The 23,851-nt window shown below is 39.5% G+C and overlaps 1 protein-coding gene across 1 annotated transcript; it reads left to right on the plus strand.

Moving 5' to 3' along the window:
• Positions 1–4,264: 4,264 nt before the first annotated feature.
• On the plus strand, positions 4,265–17,653 carry LOC124265407 (beta-1,3-glucan-binding protein-like). The gene is made up of 12 exons (XM_046700176.1): positions 4,265–4,462; positions 9,311–9,409; positions 10,499–10,633; positions 11,098–11,219; positions 12,814–12,888; positions 13,467–13,527; positions 14,442–14,609; positions 14,871–14,954; positions 15,161–15,269; positions 16,209–16,271; positions 17,095–17,221; positions 17,388–17,653. Exons 1-12 carry the CDS (start codon positions 4,351–4,353, stop codon positions 17,589–17,591), a joined length of 1,359 nt encoding a protein of 452 aa, XP_046556132.1. The 5' UTR covers positions 4,265–4,350; the 3' UTR covers positions 17,592–17,653.
• The last annotated feature ends 6,198 nt before the right edge of the window (positions 17,654–23,851 follow it).

Consider the following 23,851-nt stretch of genomic DNA (forward strand, 5'->3'; position numbering starts at 1 on the left):
GTATGAGGCCGCACCCAGCAACACTCCAGGTATAAGGCGGCTGTCTGTAAATAATCAAGTCTGGACCAGATTGGATCAACAGCATGAGCATTGATCTATGCAATTGGGCTCCGATGTCCTACGTTGATATATATCTTTTTGACGTGACATTGGGTCTCAAAAAGCTGGTTTAGCTCCACATGACTTACACATATACGTTGATACCAGGTAGACATTATTCCGATAGCATCATATCCACATGCCGGGGGCTAACAAATGGTCCTGCTCAAAATATACTCACTATTGCCAAGGACCTGGGAGACAATATCAGAGCCTCCATTTCAACACTCTGGTCCTTGCCGCCAATGCCATGTACACTTCTATGAAATACAATGAGGTAAGATGTAAGGGGTTGGCGTCAACTGACTAGCTCAGAAACTGTAAGGAGAGCACAGGCAAAGACAACATCATGTGTTTACAGAGACCTCACCTTGGGCTAACAACGTCAAACAATAAAGGCGGTAACTGTTACTGGTTTTGCAATAGCTGGGAGATGTCGGATAGGCACATGTTCATGGGTTCAGCCACCTCAGCAATTCTGTTAAATTCTATTTTCTTGATTTTATCTAATTAACAAAATAAATTATTATAGCAAGCAGGTAAATATACTGAGTCAAAAAAGAAACTTCACAAAATGAAATTTGAAAAATAATGAATAATTTTTCTCTGATGATACATCTATGTATCCGAAATGGGATCCCTATATTTCGACTCTAGAAAAACGTTAGCAAAACCCACTCAAACCCATCCATTCGTCGTGCAAATGACGTTAGTCGCAAATCAGGTTTTGCACGTGCAGTTGATCACGTGATCTTCGCATCGAAGTTTTCTTCATATGCACGTGTTTGCATTGGCCTCAAGAATTGAAAAAACGCTTTTAAACCACAGTTCTAACCGATTGTCAAATGTGCAATGTGAACGTGCCGTTGGCATGTTGCAAGCGGGAAGATCAGTTATTGACGTCGCAAGAGCAATGGAATGCAGCCGTCGTACTGTGTATGACTTGCGAGGTCGTCTACAACAAACTGGCACCACTTCTGATCGCCCAAGGTCGGGTCGTCCACGTGTGACGTCACGAGCAGGAGCCCGTCAAATCGTCTTACGTCACCTACGTGACAGATTTCTGCCGGCTACACGAACCAGGGCTGAGGTGTTTAGAGGTCGACTGTCCCCACAGACCATTCGAAATCGGTTGCGGGCTGCCAATCTCCATTCTCGACGTCCATATCGTGGGCCAATATTGACGCCGTTTCATCAACGTCAACGTCTGCTGTGGGCCCAACGTCACATCCGATGGACCAAGAGAGACTGGAATCGAGTCGTCTTTTGCAATGAATCCAGGTTTACCCTCAGATTCGCGGACGGCAGGCATAGAGTCTGGAGACGACGTCATGAACGGTATGCCCAATGTTGTGTACAGGAAGTCGCCAGATTCGGGGGCGGAAGTTGCATGGTGTGGGGTGCTTTCTGTGGGAACAACCGTTCCCGACTTCTGGTCAGCCGTGGAAATCTCACAGCTGCTGCTTACCGCGACCAGATGCTCACCCCTGAACTCGTTCCTTTCATGGCGGCTCATGGCCCAGGTCTACAGTTCAAGCATGATAAGGCTCGGCCGCATACCGCGATGTTGACACGAAATTTCCTTCAAAACGCTGGAGTCAACGTCATGGACTGGCCATCGAGGTCCCCTGACCTTAATCCAATAGAGCACGTTTGGGATGCACTTTGGAGAAGGCTTCGTGGTCTTAGGAACCAACCTCAGAATTTGCAGGAACTTGGCGCTGCCTTGCAAGAGCAATGGCGCAGAATCCCCAACCACGTGTTCACAAGCATCAGGCAGTCGATGAGGAGACGGTGTTTGGCAGTGGTGAATGCGCGGGGCGGCCATACACGATATTGAACTGAGAAATTTCGCATTTATTTTCTTGTGACTTGACATTCTGTATACCCATGTTTTGGAACGGCGGTGTAGTCTAATGGAACTGATTATGGCACTGTCAGTGTATCGAGTACATCACACAGATCTCAGCAATGAAATAATAACAATTTAACCATCTTACCATCTCTTGTTCTTTTATAGTGCCCTGAAGAAAGAGTGTGAAGTTTCTTTTTTGACTCAGTATATTAGCTGGCCATAAGTGAATACCACCACCACCGCTACACAAATCGTCCTGTAGATCATTTTGTAGACTGATAAGATAAACGAATTTTAGACTCATCACCCCTTATGCGTACTGGAACCATTTAAGTACAACCTTGGTCTGATTTGTTCTTAACAGGTATATATCAGCTGCTTGACAGTTTACAGTTACTTCATGGTTTACAGTTACTTCATGGTTTACAGTTACTTGACAGTTTACAGTTGCTTGACGGTTTACAGTTACTTGACGGTTTACAGTTACTTGACAGTTAACAGTTGCTTGACAGTTTACAGTTGCTTGACGGTTTACAGTTACTTGACGGTTTACAGTTACTTTACAGTTTACAGTTGCTTGACGGTTTACAGTTGCTTGACAGTTTACAGTTGCTTGACAGTTTACAGTTACTTGACAGTTTACAGTTGCTTGACAGTTTACAGTTACTTGACAGTTTACAGTTGCTTGACAGTTTACAGTTACTTGACAGTTTACAGTTGCTTGACAGTTTACAGTTACTTGACAGTTTACAGTTGCTTGACAGTTTACAGTTACTGGACAGTTTACAGTTGCTTGACAGTTTACATGCATCACGCTATTACGCATTTGGAATACGACGACATTTTTCAATAAGTCAACGAGTCTGACCATCCAATCCCGTTAATCGCCTCTTACGACAAGCATGGTTTACTGAAGACCAAATCTAACTAATTCTTCACGGGTAGAACTAAAGCATTTAGTGTCATGCTTTTGACTGGCTCTTCAGATGTCTTGAAAAGGTCATCCAAGTATCAGGAGGTTCGTTCGGTCAATGATGGTGAGGTTTTCAACGGATCAAAGCAACCCACGAGACGGATAACAAGGTACCACGATAGTTGTTATGATTGAACGGGTATTACCCAGCAGGGATGAAATACGATTTAGAACAGTTGCAGAAAGGACATACATAAAGAGAGGTATCAATTACGTCAGCCTTTATCGCATCACAAGTACTCTCCCTTAGACAGATCTGGTTTGTGAACCAGATAACTAAAGCTTATATAGAACAAAATGGAAGAGACAACTTATGGAATATACTTATCTGGATATTTAGAAGTCCCAATGTCCGGTGTTTTAACGTCCTTGGTCCCGATCCATAAATTGTTCGTAATACTACGACCTGTCTTAACTCTATAGTTTATCATGGGCTAACGAATGTGTGGGACTACGACAAGAAGGCACAGTTTGTGTAGCCTTTGATAAACAAGTGAGTGAGTGAGTTTAGTTTTACGCCGCGCTCAGCAATATTCCAGCTATATGGCAGCGGTCTGTAAATAATCGAGTCTGGACCAGACAATCCAGTGATCAACAGCATGATCATCGATCTGCGCAGTTGGGAACCGATAACATGTGCGAACCAAGTCAACGAGCCTGACCACCCGATCCCGTTAGTCGCTACTTACGACAAACATGGGCTATTGAAGTTCAATATTCTAACCCGGACCTTCACGGGTCTTGATAAACAAGTCGCTGATAGTGAGACACGTACATGTGTAGATGTAAACTGAACAATGAATGGCACTACCCTTTAGCAGAATTTAAACGTCAAGTGTATGTACATCATTAGAATACGATGCTGTGCGATGGAGCTACTTTGGTAAAACTATTTTTATTTTCGAGAGTTATCTCTCTTATACTGTAAATTCTTTCTCCGACTCTTCTCTGAAGTGTAATTTCGGTTATATTTTTCTTCTTAACATTCTAACGGTGCATTTTTATATACAAATAAAATGGATCTGAACAGAGGATATTGTAAAGGAGTTCTTGTAATAATAATAATAACCAGTATGGCAATTTTCGTATTTGCTGAAACGGTTTTGAATTCTTTGCATGGTTCATTTCTATTTCAAATAAACTTAAATTTCATGAAGTCTTTTTAGTTTGGACTCTCCTGAAAATTACCAGGGACTTGTAGATGCATTGTGTCCCTAAAATGTGTCTCTGATAAATATGGAAGGATCTTTGCGAAATGTAAGGTAACTTCCCAAGATAATTTAGATTAAAGAAATGGGGTTACCATGAGTTAGGTTCCTTATCTCGCGGAAGGCCACATATATATGTGAGCATGAAACTTTAACACAGAAAACAGACACTGTTTCTGTTGTGGCTAGCATCGGCTGCCTCTATATTGACGATAATGACCATCAACGTTTTCTTTGCAACTCTACTTGTTGGGCTGTGTTATGCATCTCTACAGCCAACTATCAAAGAAAACTCAGAGAAGAATGGTCTGACATTCTCCTTTCCAAGTAAGTATAAACATAATAACGATATCCATATGTTAGCAATTGGCATATTAGGTATGTACAATACTAAGTCATGCCTGCTCTTCTGGCATCGTGGTTTTCGCAACATCAGAGATTGATCTATTTCCAATGCATTGTCGCAGATGTCGTTTCCGTGGCGCAGACGTTGAAAAAACCCATTGTTGTCCGTTCCCTTAAGAACATTTTGACATTGACCTGTGATACTCTAATAGTTTTACGGTCCAATGATATCAGGTTTTTATGTTCTTAATGTATTGATCATCCAAACAAAGTGAGGATATTGGATTTACAAGATTGATAAAATGCAAATGATGACGCCATGGAGGAAACAGATGATGCAGAGAAATTAAGGGAAAATAATGTTACAATTTATTCCATTCCTTTGGAAATGTTTAATCTGTATATATATAATATATTACTTTTCTCATATGCATTGGCATTGGTTAGTGGTATGCTCGCAAAACGGAATATCCCCTACTTTTTTTAATGGTATGTATACATTGTTTCCGTCACGACATGGCTGAAGTAATGTCGATGTGATGCTAAATATCAACTCACTCACTCACTCACTCACCATTTACCATTCAATACAATCTTCCCCAAAGCAAATCAATATGAGAATTTTAATAGTTGGTTTAACTGATTGTATTTCAATATTGGGTTTGAATGTTTTCACAGGAACCAACAATGACTTCGAAATTAACTTCGGTACCTACCTACCTACCTAATACATACTACCTACCAACCTACCTACCTAATACATACTACCTACTAACCTACCTACCTAATACATACTGCCTAATACATACCTACCTACCTACCTAATACATACTACCTACCAACCTACTCTACACAATACATACCACTACCTACATAACCTACCTACCTAATACATACTCACCTACCAACTAATACCTACCTAATACATACCTACCTACCAACCTACATAATACATACTACTACCTACCTACCTATCTTACCAATACATACATACTACCTACCACCAACATACTACCTACCTAATACACATACATACATACATACCCCATATACATAATACCTACCAACCTACCTACTTATTACATACTACTACCCACCTACCTAATACATATACTACCTATATAACCTACCTACCTACCTAATACCTACTACCTACCAACCTACCTACCTAATACATACTATCTACCAACCTACCTACCTAATACATACTGCCTACCAACCTACCTACCTAATACAAACTACCTACCAACCTACCTAATACATACTACCTACTTACCTGCCTACCTAATACATACTACCTACCACCTACCTACCTAATACATACTACCTACCTACCTAATACATACTACCTACCAACCTACCTACCTAATACATACTACCTAACAACCTACCTACCTAATACAAACTACCTACCAACCTACCTAATACATACTACCTATCAACCTAACTATCCTAATTCATACTACCTACCTACCAACCTATCTACCTAATACATACTACCTACCTACCTATCTACCTAATACATACTACCTACCAATATACCTACCTAATACAAACTACCTACCTACATACCTAATACATATCACCTACGAACCTACCTACCTACTACATACTACCTACCTACCTAATACATACTACCTACCAACCTACCTACCTATACTATACCATACCTACCAACCCACCAACATACTACCTACATAATAATACATACTACCCAACCTACCTACCCTTATACATACTACCACCAACATACCTACCTAATACATACTACCTACCAACATACCCACCTAATACACACAAACCTTCCACCAACTTACCTAATACATACTACCCCTCACCTACCCACCTACCTACCAAATACATACTACCCACCCACCTACCTACCTACTACATACTACCCACCAACCTACTCTACCTTTATACATACTTACCCACCAACACTAACCCACCACCCTACCCACCATACATACCACCTACCAACCTACCTACCTAAGACATACTACCCACCAACCTACCTACCTAATACATACCACCTACCAACCCACTCTACCTAATCACATACCACCCACCAACCAACCCACCCATCATACATACTCCACCTACCTACCCACCTACCATACATACTACTCCACCAACCCACTCTACCTAATACATACCACCTATCAACCTTACTCCACCTAATCCATACTACCACCTACCCACCAACCCACCTACCTAATACATACCACCCACCAACATACCCACCTACCTAATACATACCACCCACCCACCTACCTACCTATCACATACCACTCCACCAACCTACCTACCTATTACATACTACCTAATTACCCACCTACCTAATACATTATATACACTACCTACCTACTACCTACCTGATACATACTACCTACCCACCTACTCCACCTACCTAATGCATACTACTCACCCACCAACCTACCTATCACATAAACTACTCCACCAACCTACCTAATACATACCACCCATCAACCTACTCTACTTAATACATACTACCTTACTACCTACCCACCAACCTACTCTACCTAATGCATACTACCTACCAACATACCTACCTAATACAAACTACCTACCTACCTCATACATACTTACTATCAACCTACCTACCTATTACATACTACCTACCTACCTACCTACCTAATACTTACTACCTACCAACCTACCTACCTAATACATACTACCTACCAACCTACCTACCTAATACAAACTACCTACCAACCTACCTAATACATACTACCTACTTACCTTCCTACCTAATACATACTACCTACCAACCAACCTACCTTATATACCTAATACCTACCTACCTACCTACCTAATACATACTACGTACCAACCTACCTACCTAATACATTCTACCTACCAACCTACCTACCTAATACATACTACCTACCAACCAACCTACCTAATACATACTACCTACCTACCTACCTAATACATACTACCTACCAACCTACCTACCTAATACATACTACCTACCAACCAACCTACCTAATACATACTACCTACCTACCTACCTAATACATACTACCTACCAACCTACCTACCTAATACATACTACCTTTCAACCTACCTACCTAATACATACTACCTACCAACCAACCTACCTAATACATACTACCTACCTACCTACCTAATACATACTACCTACCAACCTACCTACCTAATACATACTACCTTTCAACCTACCTACCTCATTCATACTACCTACCTACCAACCTACCTACCTAATACATACTACCCACCAACATACATACCTATCACATAAACACACCACCAAACTACCTAATACATACAACTACCCACCTACCTACCCACACATACTACCTACCACCTACCTACCTAATACATACTACCTACCAACTTACCTACCTAATACATACCACCTACCAACCTACCTACCTAATACATACTAGCTACCAACCTACCTACCTACCTAATACATACTACCTACCTACCTACATGTGCACCACATACATACATACAGACAGACAGACAGACAGACAGACAGACTGTATTAGGATCAATTAACTACGTCAACATTAATCATATTTTTCAGACAAAATCTTTCTTACCGCCAGGAGATGATTGCTTTTTTGCCAACATGTGAAATTTGTTTTAAAATACCACTGCTGTAGCTGTGACATAACTCGTGGTGGCAAATTCTGTTACATTTGGTAACATGAGTATACTCGTGATAAGCAGTGAACGTGTTAAATTGTAAATAATATTTACATTGAGATGACGAGTCAAGTGAGGAGAGCCAGGTTGAAGTAAGCAGTCATAAAATCGCTGTTTGAAGATATCAAATATTTTTAAAATGTCATTGTGATTAATACATCCAAAATATGATTGGTAATTATAGATACAGCTTTACTTGCTTGAGCTAGTACACATTATTTGGCTGTAGTCCATTATAGTTTAGGAGTGAGTGAGTGGGTTTCGTTTTACGCCGCACTCAGCAATATTCCAGCTATATGACGGCTGTCTGTAAATAATCAAGTCTGGACCAGACAATCCAGGGATCAACAACATGAACATCGATCTACGCAATTGGGATACGATGACATGTGTCAACCCAGTCAGCGAGCCTGACCACTCGATCCTGTTAGTCGCCTCTTACGACAAGCATGCGTTACTGAAGATCAATTCTAACCCGGACCTTCACGGGTCGTTTAGGGGGGAACAGAATCCCACGACTTCTGTACATGTTCACAACTTCTATTTGTTCACCGTTTAAAAACCACTTTTCATAGGAACGGAGAGGACCACCATTTCTAAAATCAATAATTTTGGTTTCGTTCTGATTGACTTTCATTCCTGTCTCTGCACAGAACTTTTCAACAATATTAATTTTCTTTTGAAGCTGTAAAGCAGTGTCTGATACAATTGATACATCATCAGCGATTAATAGAGAAATACATCAGGAATATGAGTTGATATAAAAACACCTCTTCCACCGTCTTTCTCCAATATTTGAGCAAGTTTATTTATGAATATAGTAAACATCTGCGGACTCAGAGTACATCCTTGGCGGGTACCTATATTACATTTGAAATAAAGCATTAAGCCTGAATCAGTTCTTACACAAGTACACAGTGTAGAATATATGTTGATAATAAATTTGAGACATTTACGATATATACCATATTTCATACTAATATATATTTATCCAACAGAAATGGGGAAATGGGCAAATCATCCGTCAGAGACGCAAATAATAAATCAGTATTGTGTCCATGTATCTTTGTGTAACAGCTATGCAAAGCAAACTCAATGACAAGTGCTACATGATATTCTTTCTTTCGACAGAGATCCCTGGTGTTGATACAGTTGCAATGACCTACTCCCTTCATGATCAAGATGTCAGTTTACCTGAGGCCTCCAACTCTGTGAGGGTGTATAAAAATGGTAAGAATTCCACGTGATAATGCTGGAAACAAAAGAACTTCTGGTATATATTAGGTGAATTCTGCCAGTTGGACGATCAAACAGGCAACGCCCCTAAAACATATATCTACATTTTGAAAGATCCTGGCATATATCACGTGAATTAAGAACAACAACTTCGCATCTACAATTGCCTACATTCATAAGAACAAAGATTGAATAACAAGGTATTTCGCAATTACTCCAAGTAAAGCACCATAGCGTGTTTGATCCAGTAGATCATTCGACAATGGCTTGCTCCAGTAGATCATTCAGTGCCTGTTCTGGATAATCCAAAATGTAGAGTGTGAGATTATCCATTGACTGTTTGCAGAAAATCATGACTTTTCCCATGGCGGCTTGAAGGTTTAGGAGATCATCCATTGCCTGTTTGCAGTGATATAAATCATGTCATGAATGTTTGAAGACCATCTAGGAGATCATCCATTGCCTGTTTGCAGTCATACAAAATGATGTCATGAATGTTTGATCGTCATCTAGGAGATCATCCATTTACTGTTTGACCCACTAGATCATCCAATGACTGTTTGCTCAGGTAGATAGACTACATTCAATTATTGCTCTTGATAATCCAAAATGCAGTGTGTGCACCTGGAAATCTTCCATTGACTTACCCTAACAAATGATGTCATGGCTGTTTGGATCATCTAGGAGATCATCTAGGAGATCATCCATTGTCTGTTTGACGTAGTAAATCACCAATCGACTCTTTGACACAGCAGACCATTCCCTGACTGCTCATGATCCATGTTCTACTGGAGATCACCCATTGACCTTCCCGCAGGAAATGATATTTGCTGTTTGGAGGTCATCTAGGAGATCACCCATTGACTGTTTTCTCCAGTTTGACATTCAGTGACTGTTTGCTCCCAGGGGATCATTGAAGAAAATATAAATATGTTACTGTACCTTCGGCTCCCTCATTGGCTGAATTTTCTTGAAATCATTGAATGACAGTATGCTGCAGGAAATCACTTGGCACATATTATGCAAACCATATGTGACGTTTCCTACAGGATATCCTTCTGTAAGTGTTCAAACCTGTTTCAGCTCATGGATCGTTCACTTACAATGTTCCAACTGGGGAAGCATTTACTGGGAAGAAAGTGCTTGAGTATGCAGTAAAATATCTGTTTGCAACTGGCCATGTTGTGTTCCACCTTGAGGATACGTATACAATTCCCGGTAAGTCGTTTGGTAGGAGATGTATATCCTTTGCTGAATTTTCTTGTTAAATGACCCGCTTGATAAAGCATTTGTCAAGTAACAAAATACAATGACTGTGAAATGTCAGTGAAAATTTTCAGTTCCAAAACTTTCATTTTGAGTTGAGTAACATCTAAACTATACTTCATGTATTCATTAGATCTTCAAGATCCACATCAGAATTTGTTATCAGCAACCCACGCTTGTCCTAAGAGGCGATTCATGGGGTCAGGCTGACATGGTTAATGAACAGCATTGTATCCTAATAGCGTAGATCGATGTTCATGATGTTGGTCACTGGATTGCTTGGTCCAGACTCGATTAACTACAGACTGCTGCCATGTAGCTGGCTTATTGCTAAGTGCGGCATTAAACATTAAACAAGAAAAAAACCCAAAATAAACCCAAACAAACAATCACATCAGATGTTTGTCATCTTCCAGCTGCCTCATCTCTTAGTCCACGACTCTACAGGCGTAGCCATACCGTGATGTATGACGACTTCCATTCAAGCCATCTTGACAGCAGCAAATGGAAGCATGAAATCACTTGTTGGGGAGGAGGGGTGAGAATCACTTTTACATTCACTTTGGTAGGAAAGTATCCATATGCGAGATAAGGAAATATACTACAAACAAATGGGAACATCCTAAAATTTGATGGTCATATATAAACCTAAACGTGGTGAAGTATGTGTTCCCATATTTTTTTGTTTGTAGTATATATCGAACAAATACACGTATATGTGTAGGATATGGTCTGAAAAGTCAATTACTTTTGCACGATGGTCTGTTTCGTGGTTGCGGTTCACATGGTTACAATCACCGGGTTGTCTGATCCAGACTCGATTTGTTTACAAACAACATCGTACAGTTGAAATACAGCTCAAACAAATATATACTCATGATATAGTCACAATTGTACAATCGACTCTGCTTTTAGCAGAGACTTATTACGGGCGTGGAAAGGGTTTTGTCGCTTCTAATTGATGAGGTGAGGTGAGGTGAAATTGGGTTTTACATCGTGCTTGAGAATATTTCGCTCATATGACGACGTGCATGCGTGTGTATGTGTATGTGCGGCTGCTTGTACTGGCCCAGACTGAAGCTGGTTTTATAGTGCTAGCCCACTGAGGTACCATGCCGCAGTGAAGCATGAATACCCCACTCAGACACATTATACTGACGCCGAGCCGACCAGTCCTTGGTTGTACCCATTAATGCCGAGCGCCAGGCAGGGACCAACAAGTACCATATTTTAACGTTTTTGGGTATGACGCGGTCGGGGATCGAACCCGCGACCTTCCGCTCTCCGGGCGGACGCTCTAACCACTACACCACGCAGGCGGTCTTTAATTGACCATGTCAATCTTAATGAATAGTCCTATTCAGGTTACGATATAATTTAATGTCCAACCGGTGTGCACATGTGCAGTGTATTGTTTACAAGTCAAAAGGAGCCATGAGAGCTTTTTTCGATGTGGTTATATGCATTCCACATCACATCCTCAAAAAGAATGTGTACGTCATAGGTGTCGTCTTTGAACAGATGACCCGTGAATATCCGGGTTAGAATTGATCTTCAGTATCCCATGCTTGTCGTAAGAGCCCACTAACGGGATCGGGTGGTCAGACTCGCTGACTTGGTTGACACATGTCATCGGTTCCCAATTGCGTAGATCGATGTTCATGATGTTGATCACTGGATTGTCTGGTCTAGACTCGATTATTTACAGACCGACGCCATACAGCTGGAATATTGCTGAGTGCGGCGTAAAACTAAACTCACTCACTCACTTTGAACAGATTGCTTTCTACCTACGGCTACTAACGATCATAATTGAGTATGGCAAAACCAAGGGATCTCTTGCAGGACAATCAGTGGATGAACTTTATTTGAAAACATTAGTTGGAAGCTAATGGTGGGCTTCTGTCGAATACTCGGACGATTAGGGGCTTTCGTTCTAAACGCGTGTGACTGTTCTTCAACTTATATCTGATTTTTATTATCTCTCATAATAACCTTTTTGCAATGAACTAGCGTCGGACTCAAATATGCGTGTTGGAAGAAGTTATTTTGACAATTGCAAAATATATGTCCATTCATGTGCAATTAATAAGAAATAATCCTTGCACTTACACTTATTACCTTTTTATCAGGGTGGTCAGTTCCAGATGTACACACCGGAATCTGCCAACACCTACATAAAGAATGGCGTCCTCTACCTCAAACCGGTACTGATCTCATTCATAAACCCCGTGAAGATCCGGGTTAGAATTGATCTTAAGTAATCCATGCTTGTCGTAAGAGGCGACTAATGCGATCGGGTGGTCAGGTTTTCTGACTTGGTTGACACATGCGTAGATCGATGTTTATGCTGTCAATCACGGGATTGTCTGGTCCAGACTTGATTATTTACAGACCGCCGCCATAGAGTGTGGTGTTAAAATTAAACTCACTCACTCATGTATATGAATTGTCTTCGTTATAGATGTAAAAGAAGAAATTAACCTTGTTTGGTTAATTCAGTTATAGTATGTTATAACTGTTATAAATACACGTTTATAGATATAACGGGCAGTGCTTGAATATCAGGGACAGTAGTTGAATGTCAGTTCTCCTCTGCTGATATGCAGATACTAGAGGTGATTGAAGAGTTCGCAAGTCACTCAAAAGTCTCCGTTGTGTCTTCAAAGACTCCGACTTGCTCGGGTACAAGGTGTGGATCTTTTTTTCGAAGCGATATTGCTGATATTTCTTAAAACAGAGTAAAACCATACCCACTCACACATGGCTTACTTGTTGTGTTCAGACGCTTACGGCAGACAAGTTCGGAGAAAACTTCCTTAATCACGGAGATTTGGATGTCAGAAGTAAGTTTCAGTTGATTTCATCAAGGAAAGCAAGATATCTTGAAATAAAATATGTGAACATATGTCATGTGAGTGCGATCTCCATGTATAATACCAGTGTCAGCGCACGGTCAGTATTTGCATTGTCACGAAAGTAAACGTATCAACTTAAATTTGACATTTCAAGATCCTGCACACACGAAATGGACTAAGGTTACACTGATAAGACAGATGTTCTCGGCAACAGTAGACAGACATGAACCTACCGATAGCATTTGACATGATTAGAGGGTAAAGGTCTCGGATAGATAAGTAGAAAACATTGACCGTTAAGAAAGGATTTCTTCTCCAATACACATATGTCTCTGTATCTTCATATATGTAATACAAGATACAGGGGAGGAAGAACTACAGATAAGTTGTACACTCTGTACGTAGTATGTGACATCAAATATGTGTGATCTACATATGGTTGTGCACCAACAATGTCTTAAGGACGTCACGATACAATAACCTAGAAAAACTCGACCGTCACGAATAGTGTTCCTTCTTCAATACGTAACACAAGCAAAATTGCAAATTACCTAAAGATTCAGTAACGTTTAGAGCTGGCTGTTAAAATTTAAACATGTATACATTTAGTAGACAGGAGAGGATGCAGGCCATTGATCATTGTTATGTCACTGCATGAGCCAGAAATTCCTGTTTTCCAGTGCAATGGGGAACGTGCACATACAGTGACAATGGATGCCACCATCTGGGATCAAAGTATGAAATCTCAAAAGCACATTGTCAAAGTATCTTAAACTTAAGTAAAGTTTAGAGCTGGCTGTCAATGTTGAACAAAGTGTTGAACAAAGTGTAAACAGGAATAGGATGCATTTGCAGTCTGTCATCGCATGTCATTGCATGTCTCAGAATTATCTGATTTCCAGAGCAATGGGGATCGTGCACATACTACAGTGACAACGGATGCCACCGTCTGGGATCGAAGAATGAAATCCCACCTATCATGTCATCTAAACTCTATTCCAAGGCTTCCATCACCTACGGAAGAATAGAAGTCGTTGCACAGTTACCTAAAGGAGATTGGTTATGGCCAGGTGACTATGACTCGAATGTTCACTATAAGTATTTTCCTACCAAGTGACATAATGAAAATTTTCCATGGACTCTTAAATGAACATCAACTGCTGAATCTAAGTGTTAAATCCATACTAGTAATCAGTTGCGGTTTTCACCAGCAAAACTATTTTCGCTCATACATATAGCCAACCGATTTGTTTATGTCATGTATTGTATTTAATCTACAAAAATAACAAGACATCAATTAACCTTATTTAACTCCTGAATTCCCTTCAAAGCCATTTGGATGCTTCCACCTACAAGACCTTGGAAGTATGGTGGATGGCCAATTTCCGGTGAAATAGACATAATGGAATCAAGAGGTATGAAGTATGATTTCTCTCTCTGACACTAAATCGCTGTACTTCCGCATGAGAGGCAGGATTAACCTAATACTGATAAAATTCTAAAATTGTATAACCGTAATAACCTGATACTGACGGTTACTAAAGTAGTTTCGAAAGTTCCAGCTGCACCGAAACGTGCAAACATAAACGCACAACACACACTCACTCTTTTCAATTTACAGGAAACGTTAATCTGAAGGACTCAGGAGGACACGACCGAGGCGTCCACGTGGCGTTCTCCACCCTCCACTGGGGCACTTCAAGTCAACATCGACAACAGTCTCATTCAGCGTTAGTTGTACTGCGTCTTATCAATGTTGTGCCTGACAATACTTTTTCGTCAGGTCACTACACGAACCTTGTCACCAGCTAACTTAAACTTGTCATCGTAAACAGGACGTGATACACGTCACATAATGACGGTCATGAAGACACATACTTACAAATATCCAACTGCAAATAGGGTATTCAATAAACTACGTTTATGACGAACTGGCCGATATTACGTACTGTATTTTTTGTCCTGGCCAGCTGCTGTATATTATGGACGAACTCCGTATAACGAACTATGGTTATAACGAGTTCGTTATAACTGTAGTTTCTATACCCTGCAATGTTTGTATATGCTTTCTTTTACTCGTTGAAGCCCACGTGTGGTGTCCCGCGCCGTGATATTGCTGGAATATTGCAAAAAGATGCGTAAAACCAAACTCACTCACTCATTCATTTACTCGTAGTCTGAATCGGACAAAGGACACTGCTTTAAGCTTATATCTCTTATGATTTTGGAACATATATATGGTTTGAATTTAATCTGTGATCCTGTTCCCTATTGAAACTGAACCACCCTGAGGACAGCCACTGATCGAGAGTTTAAGCATCAGGTTCAATCTGAGTATGATGCTTAGTTGATCAGCAGCATCCCCGTCATCATTCTGGTCATCATCAAAACCCTCATCCTCATCAATACCCCCATCTTCGTCGTCATCAGCATCCTCATCCTCATCAACATCCTCATCCTCGTGGTAAATGTTTAAGAGCCGCGACATGTAGAGCTTTTCTTTAATATGGAACTGTCCAGTGTACCGTGAAGCAATGTAACTTACTCAACCAAACCACGAAATGGTTGAGATTGATTCCAATGGTTTCCAACTTAGTCATCAGAGGAAGTACCATACGTTATGTCTGTGTCCTCCCGTTGCTATGACGGTGATATTTGATCTGCTGCAGGACGGGCTCATGGGGGGATGGCTTCCACACTTACGCCATTGACTGGACCGCAGACCACATAAGGTGAGTTGGAAGAAAGACTAATCCTCCAGAGATAAGAAGACAAGGAACGTCTATATCTGGCATGAATGTCTGTGAAACATTATGTAAACTGTAAACGACATTGTACAGTTGACTGCGTTCAATATATACACTCGTGCATTAATTAAGCACCACCTTATTTTGAAAATAAGATGTGATGCTACAGAAAAGTTAGGGTATAGCCATCTATTAAAAGAACCTATAGTTAAAGAAGCTTTATCTATTGACAGTTTTACAAATACCATAACCTTTTCTATTCTTTATGAAACTATTCCTCTCCTGCTCAAACTACACAATTAAATTAAGTTTTGACTAAAAATAACGATTCTGTTATATACCAAGATGACATTTACACATCAAATAAACTTTAATTATGTATAATCAGGAAGAACCTGAATGTCAAAGATTCAGACCTTTTTCCAACAATTCAGACTGCTAATTGCCAAAAACTGAAAAAGACCACATTAATAAGATTTTGGAATAAATCTTTTATGATTTTGAGTTTATTGTATTCTCCTTGCCGAATACTGATAATCACAGCTAAAATCTGTTTGTTTTGTTTGTAAAGCAACTTGTACTGCATTTTCAAATTTTACTTTTTTAGTGTGACTGTAACTTTTTCTAAATCTTAGTTTACAAACTTTCATTCATTCACAATAAATAACGAATTTATAGGCCACACAACAATCGCTTATTACTTTCACTTTTCAAAATAAGGTATCTTGTTTTAGGACAGAAAAAAACTGTTTTAAATATAGGCCTTATATGTCCTTTTTAACAAGAATTCTATTGTCTCTTCAATCAGGACTGAAATAGATCATCATCCACTGGAGGTCATGCCGACTCCTTCCAACGGATTCTATTCATACAGTCATCTCTCTGGCACCAATCCCTGGGCGAAAGGTGGTAAAAACGCCCCTTTTGATGGACCGGTATGTTTCTCATTTAAAACGAAACGGTCCTTTGCTTATTGACATAATACTAACAGTTTGAGCTTGAGTGAAAGTATTCAGTTCAGTCATTTAACCATCATAAAACCCCTTTCTTTTAAAAAAAATCGATAATCATTGGACATTGAAGGTTATGTTACGTTTTTAGATGAGTCTTATCTTGAACGTTGCTGTGGGTGCCACGGATGGCTATTTCTCTGATTCGTATCATAATGCTAACGGTAAGCCATGGAGGGACAGCTCTCACACTGCTATGATGGACTTCTGGAAGAACAAGCACCAATGGCAGTCTACTTGGCATGGTGAAGACGTCGCCATGAAGATCAGGTCCGTCAAGATGATACAGTATTAAATTTCTTCTCAGATGATTTGGAGAAATGTCACTTCACAATAAATATTATTTGGCAGTCAAAAGAGCTTGTTTTGTTTTGTTTGTATATTTTGTTAACCATGTTTACCATTTGTTACTCTTTTTTTCTATTTGTTGTGTGTTGTTGTTCGCTTTTGATTTGTTTGGGTTTTTTACTTGTTTTGTTTTTTGTTGTTGTTGTTTTGGTGTGTTTTTTTGGGGGGTGACATTGTTGTTGTTTTTATTTAATCTTTTATGGGGGGTGAGGGGTGTGTGTTCGGTAGAAGCATAGAAGGATGGGGTACCCTTTTAAACAATCCTGGATATACAACTGAATACAAGTACTCACCTCTGACAAGGGACACGAGGCATTACTTTACCTCGGCTAAGCATTGCATTATCCAAACAGAGTGAAATTAAGATCTCCTGGTATAAATATCTTTCCAAACATTTTAGCGCCGACTCTTAACTCCAGCTCGTCATATTTTCGAATGGATATTAGTAGAGACAGTACCAATTCGTTCGCAGTTAAGTCATAATTTATTACCTAATCTAATAGGATATGGAAGCCGTCATGTTGACTTCACGACACTCTTATAATTATGTCACGAATGATCACAGGTGCAAATGTCTTTACTGTAATATGCCTTCTCGTTGATAGCAATTGAGATTACACTGGTTATATGTGCTTGAAAAACTGGAATAGTAAAAAGCTCTGAAACGGTGATTTGCCAAGATCTGACTATCACTCAGACATTTGGTGTAATGAAGTTTATGTCCACACCGTCGCGTGGGAGATAATAACTTACTTTTTCAATGATGTGATCTTCACTGTTTGCCATGCCCCAGCTGTGCACGTGATTCCAGGAAATGCTGCAATGATCATCCCTTTGACGTATGGATTGGAATGGTGTTATGTCTTGCCACAAAGCCCAGATATGCTCAGTAGGACTGAGATCACAATTTGTGCATGGTGTAGTAAGACATCGTGACCGTGGAGTGCTGCAAGGACACCTCCCTTCTACTTTACTGTTGTCTATTTTTCTCAAACGGTTGAACATTTGTTTTAGATGGTCGACGTTGTAAGTCAACTTTGCAAGATGTTAGATATTTCTGTAAGATCGCCTCAGACTGCGTATGTTTGGAGTGACAACATCTGGATCCCGAAAGCTATGATAATTTGTGTTTTTGATGACGATGATACTGGGACAGTAGCTGATATTCCATTTTTTGCATACTTCACCATTCGTATTCTTATGACAAACAACCCGTGATGATCCAGGTTCGATTTGAACTTCAGCAACCCATATTTGTCGTAAGAGGCGACAAACGGGATCGGGTGGTCAGGCTCGCATGTGGTTGACACATGTCATCGTATCCCAATTGAGCATTAGCGTGATGCACGTAAACTGTGAAGCAACTGTAAACTGTCAAGCAGCTTGGTTGACGCGTGACCATCGTATCCCAATTGCGTAGATCGATCTCCATGGTGTTAATCACTTAACTGTCTGGTCCAGACTCGATTATTTACAGACCATAGGTGGAGTGAGGTGACCTGAGTCATATCAGTCAATAATCCCAAATCAAAACAGTGACACGATTACCTTCACCTAATGATACATTTCGTCAATCTGACGATAGCCCCATGTAGTCAGCTGAATGAATTCACCCCGGGTTCAACAAGGTACAATATATGTGATCTGGAAGCCTGAACGGCGATAGTCAGGAATGGTACGCAGATAATGTGACCTCTGACCAGATGGACTATTTTCTCAGAAAACTGCTTGATCATTGCCATGTGAAATCTATCGTAATCCCGTGACATGGTGATTCATATAGTCCCGTAAACGTTAATCAGCATTTGATTGCCTCCAGTATTCTGCGACAACTCGGGGTTAAATTCTACTCATAAAAACTGTAGATTGAAAGCCTGATCCACCTTAAGATGTCCCCATCATTTTCCGCCCCGGATTTTTGTCTTTGAGGCGATCCCAACAGCCTGTTTTATGGGGTTGCTGTTTTGGGTTTTTTTTGTTGTTGTTGTTGTTGTTGTTGTTGTTGTTGTTCTGTTTTTAGTGTTATACGGTAGACTTGTTGGCATAAATGCCAAGTGTTTGGTGATACCCCTTTATGCATTAACGACTGGTTTCCATTTGTCAACCTTAAGTGCACTGCTGACAAAATAAATGGAGCGTCATGGTTATAACTTCTTCTTTTTTCAAATTGGCATGGCTTGTGGATCGGATGTTATATCAAGGTTATAATCATTGTTATAAGGCATGTTTCTACAATCCATTTGACACTTTCCTCATTGTGTTGTCAAAGCATCTTAACCTGTTTTCGTTCACATATCTCCTCTGTAAAATAATTGATAGCACTCCTTGTGGCTGAAATACCTCAAACAGTAGGTGGGTACATGTTGATCGGTAGTTACTTTATATTTCGAAAGTAACATTCTATATATTGTTTTACTGTGAAAGCAACATTCTATATATTGTTTTACTGTGAAAGCAACATTCTATATATTGTTTTACTGTGCATGCAACATTTTCCACGAAAGTAAAGTGTCCCCGTTCTACTGTTCAGACCATTATCTAATCATTGACATGAGCAAAGAAAAAACGAACCGTCATGTTTTAATGTTATAATGTTTAGTATAATCCTACAGAAAACTTTATTCAAGGTAACCTTTTCTTTACATGAGGTAAAAGTAAGACACTTGATTACGTCATATCGGATTTTCGCAATAACGAAATAGATAACACCAAGCGACTCATCTTCTTTCAGAATTCTAACAGCCAATATGAGTTTTGTGGTATATAAAAAACATAAAATACTAACATAACTAACTAACTAACAACGGCTACCTTTCTGGACTCCTGGCAAAACCCTGGCCGAACAGCTCAACGACAGACATGATGGGCTTCTGCAGCTAGTAGGACAAGCAGCCCTCATGGAAAAGGGACGACGTCGCTATGATGATTATGTATTTGTACTGTTTCTTGGGTATACTCAGATATTGCATGGTGGTACCTGTTCATCACACGATTCACAGATATAAACTTACTGGAGAAAGAAACGTCACCAAAATGATTTATTTTATCTTTTATCGTATACTAAGTGATTATTCATATCTGTATTTCACACTTTCATCATTCATGATGTTGTAAATCCATTAATTTTCCAAATATGATTGTTAAATTTCCAAAATCTAAGTTTGTTGTTTTGTGACATGTTAAAAAAGCAAGGTGACGTTACTTTCGCCCGTGAGTTTAGAACCAACCTTCTCTATTTTTGAAGATTTCATGCTTACATGCATGTAATGAGTGTAAAGATCGCCGTAGCATTTGTTAGTTTCAAGAAATATATTTAACCAGCCTCCTCTATTTGTACAGTCTACTGGCTTGTAACAAGTCCTAAGATCGCCATAGTCTTTATCGGATTTAAGATATATGTGTCCAAACTTCTCTGTTTTTTTCCTTTTTAAGATTTGAAGTCTCCTGACGTGTAATGAGTCCGAAGATCGCCGTAGTTGTTATCAGATTCAAGATATTTATATCAAACCTTTTTGTATTTTTGACGATTTAATGTGTACCTCTATGTAATGAAACGTAAGATCAAACTAGCGTTTATCTGATTTACCTGATGTCTAACCTTCTTTATGTGTAAAGACATACAGTCTACTGACTTGCAATAAGTCCTAAGATCGCCGTAGCCTTTATCAGATTTAAGATATTTATATCCACCCTTATCAATTTTTGAAGATTTAATGTATACCTATATGTTGAATCACACTAGCCTGTATCAGATGTATTATGTATGTCTAACCTTTTCTATTTTTGAAGATTTAATGTATACCTATATGTTGAATCACACTAGCCTTTATCAGATGCATTATGTATGTCTAACCTTTTCTATTTTTGAAGATTTAATGTGTACCTATATGTAATGAGTCTTAAGATCACGCGAGCCTTTACTAGATTTAAAATATGATATTGTTAACGTCAAGTAAGACGTCTAATGAGACTCGCATCTGTAGAGGTTTGAAAATGTAAGACTACCCTTATTTTAACTAATGCTTTGTTTAGATTGTTTCATTAGTCATGTTACGTAGTTCTTATAATCACAGTCATTATGTGACGCCAGTTATCAACATATTTACACGATTTGTTTACTGTTTACGGGAAAGTGCCTTCTGTGGAACCGCGTTTACTATTCTTATCCGAAGACATCTCTGCAGACACCAGTTTTCTCTTATCAGTATGACCTTCAATCTGTTTGATAGTCACCAAGATCGTCGTCATTTGTTTATTGAATTGCACTCAGCAATATTCCAGCTATTTGTCGGAAGTCTGTAATTAACTGAATCAAGGCCACACAGATTTGTGACCGACATCATAACCATCGATCTAAGAGCCTGGGTTACGATGGCATGTGTCACCCAAGTCAGCTGGCCTGACCACTCGATCCCTTTCGTGGCATCTTAAGATTAATGTAATTGATATCATGAGTGAGTGAGTGAGTTAATATTTAACTTCACATCGGCAATATCTCAGCCATATCGTGACGAAATCAATTTATACAATAAAAAGTGAAAATATTTTGAAGATTAAAACCTGTCGAAGATGGACAGTAAAAATACTAGATAATCACAGATATATAAAACTAGCGAACAAAGCTAAAACATTCCAATTAAAGAAGACAATACAATATAAAACACGCGCTATAGATCGCCTACAACTGAAGGTAGATCACCAAACTAGGAACCATGTGATTGATATTATGAACATCGATCTGAGAAATTGGGATACGGTGACATGTGTCAACTAAGTCAGCTAACCTGGCCACCCGATCTATTTTGTGGCCTCTTAGAATCAAATCTAACCCGGATCGTCACGTCTGAGGTCTCATCGACACTACATAAGTTTTTATTCAAAACTGTACTGGTTGAGAGGATGTGGGAGACCCGGGGGTTTTTTTTATCTCAAGATCAATACAGAAAGACGTAGTTGAAAATGAATAAATAAATATTACGCAAGTGTCTGCAGCTTGGCCTCAAATATGTTAGAAATAAGTATAATCTTGTAATGTTTTTTGACGAATTATCCACAAAGGATCAATTATTTATTTCACTATTCTTATAATAACGGTGAGGTAGCCTAGTGGTTAAAACGTTCGCTCCCCACGCCGAATATCCGGGTTCGATTCCCGACATGGGTACAATGTGTGAAGCCCATTTTTGGTGTCGCCCGCCGTGATATTGCTGGAATATTGCTAAAAACGGCATAAAACTAAACTCACTCACCCACTCGCTATAATAACCCTTCATTTGATCAACTCTTTGACGTTATGCCCATCACGTACTATAATTCAATTTACAAATAATGTATTTCTTGCTATGACACATTGCGTGTCAGGTTATTTTTATTCTGTATTTACACACTATAGTTTTTTTTGTTAAAATGATCAAATTTGTACCTGCATATTTTTTTAATATGCTTCAGGATGATATTATGTTTTTATGGCTTTGAAACCGAATTAACCTGTCTCTGTAGACACCCGTTTAGTATTGTATTAATATACAATAACAATGAACTATTGTTACTAAGACACGGGACCCGTGAAGATGCGGGTTGGAATTGGTCTTCAGTAACCCATGCTTGTCTTAAGGAGCGGTCTACTAACGGGATCGGGTGGTCAGGCCCGCTGACTTGGTTCACACATGTAATCGTATACCAATTGCGAAGATCGATGCTCATGCTGTTGATCACTGGATTGTCTGGACCAGACTCGATTATTTACAGACTGGAATGTTGCGGAATATCACTCACTCACGACACATAACGCATAAACAAAGGTCACGTAAATCGTCGAATGATGGATTTCCGTGAAGCCATGTCAACAAAGTAGCGCATGCGTGAGATGAGCAAGTCGTGTTTACATCGCTCATGGAAAATGTGAGTTTTATCATGATTTGAAAGTGCGAAAACTTTTGAAAATTACACAGTTGTGTTGTAAGCAGCACAAGAATGTGTTGCTAAAGTTGTTTTGTGAAAAAAACTGATTTTGAAAGAATATGCAGCATGAAACTGTGTTTCTCTATATAATACTTTAAAGTTTTCCATGATAAACTCTCGGTTTGATTAAGCGCTTACCACTTGATTGGACCTAACAATGAGCGACGAGGAAAATTTGTATAACACCCAGCCCAGCGACTCCAAGGACAAAGAGATATACTTGGAGATCAAGCGCACAGTTTGGAA

Source organism: Haliotis rubra, unplaced genomic scaffold (genome assembly GCF_003918875.1).
Source record: "Haliotis rubra isolate DU_JTF1 unplaced genomic scaffold, ASM391887v1 Scf978, whole genome shotgun sequence".
Lineage (NCBI taxonomy): Eukaryota > Metazoa > Mollusca > Gastropoda > Lepetellida > Haliotidae > Haliotis > Haliotis rubra.

Excerpts from the sequence above, each read along its gene's own strand:
- LOC124265407 (XM_046700176.1), top strand. The coding sequence starts at position 4,351 with ATGACCATCAACGTTTTCTTTGCAACTCTACTTGTTGGGCTGTGTTAT. Across the intron at positions 9,410-10,498 it reads TGTGAGGGTGTATAAAAATG|CTCATGGATCGTTCACTTAC; the intron begins GTAAGAATTCCA and ends AACCTGTTTCAG. Across the intron at positions 10,634-11,097 it reads GGATACGTATACAATTCCCG|CTGCCTCATCTCTTAGTCCA; the intron begins GTAAGTCGTTTG and ends GTCATCTTCCAG.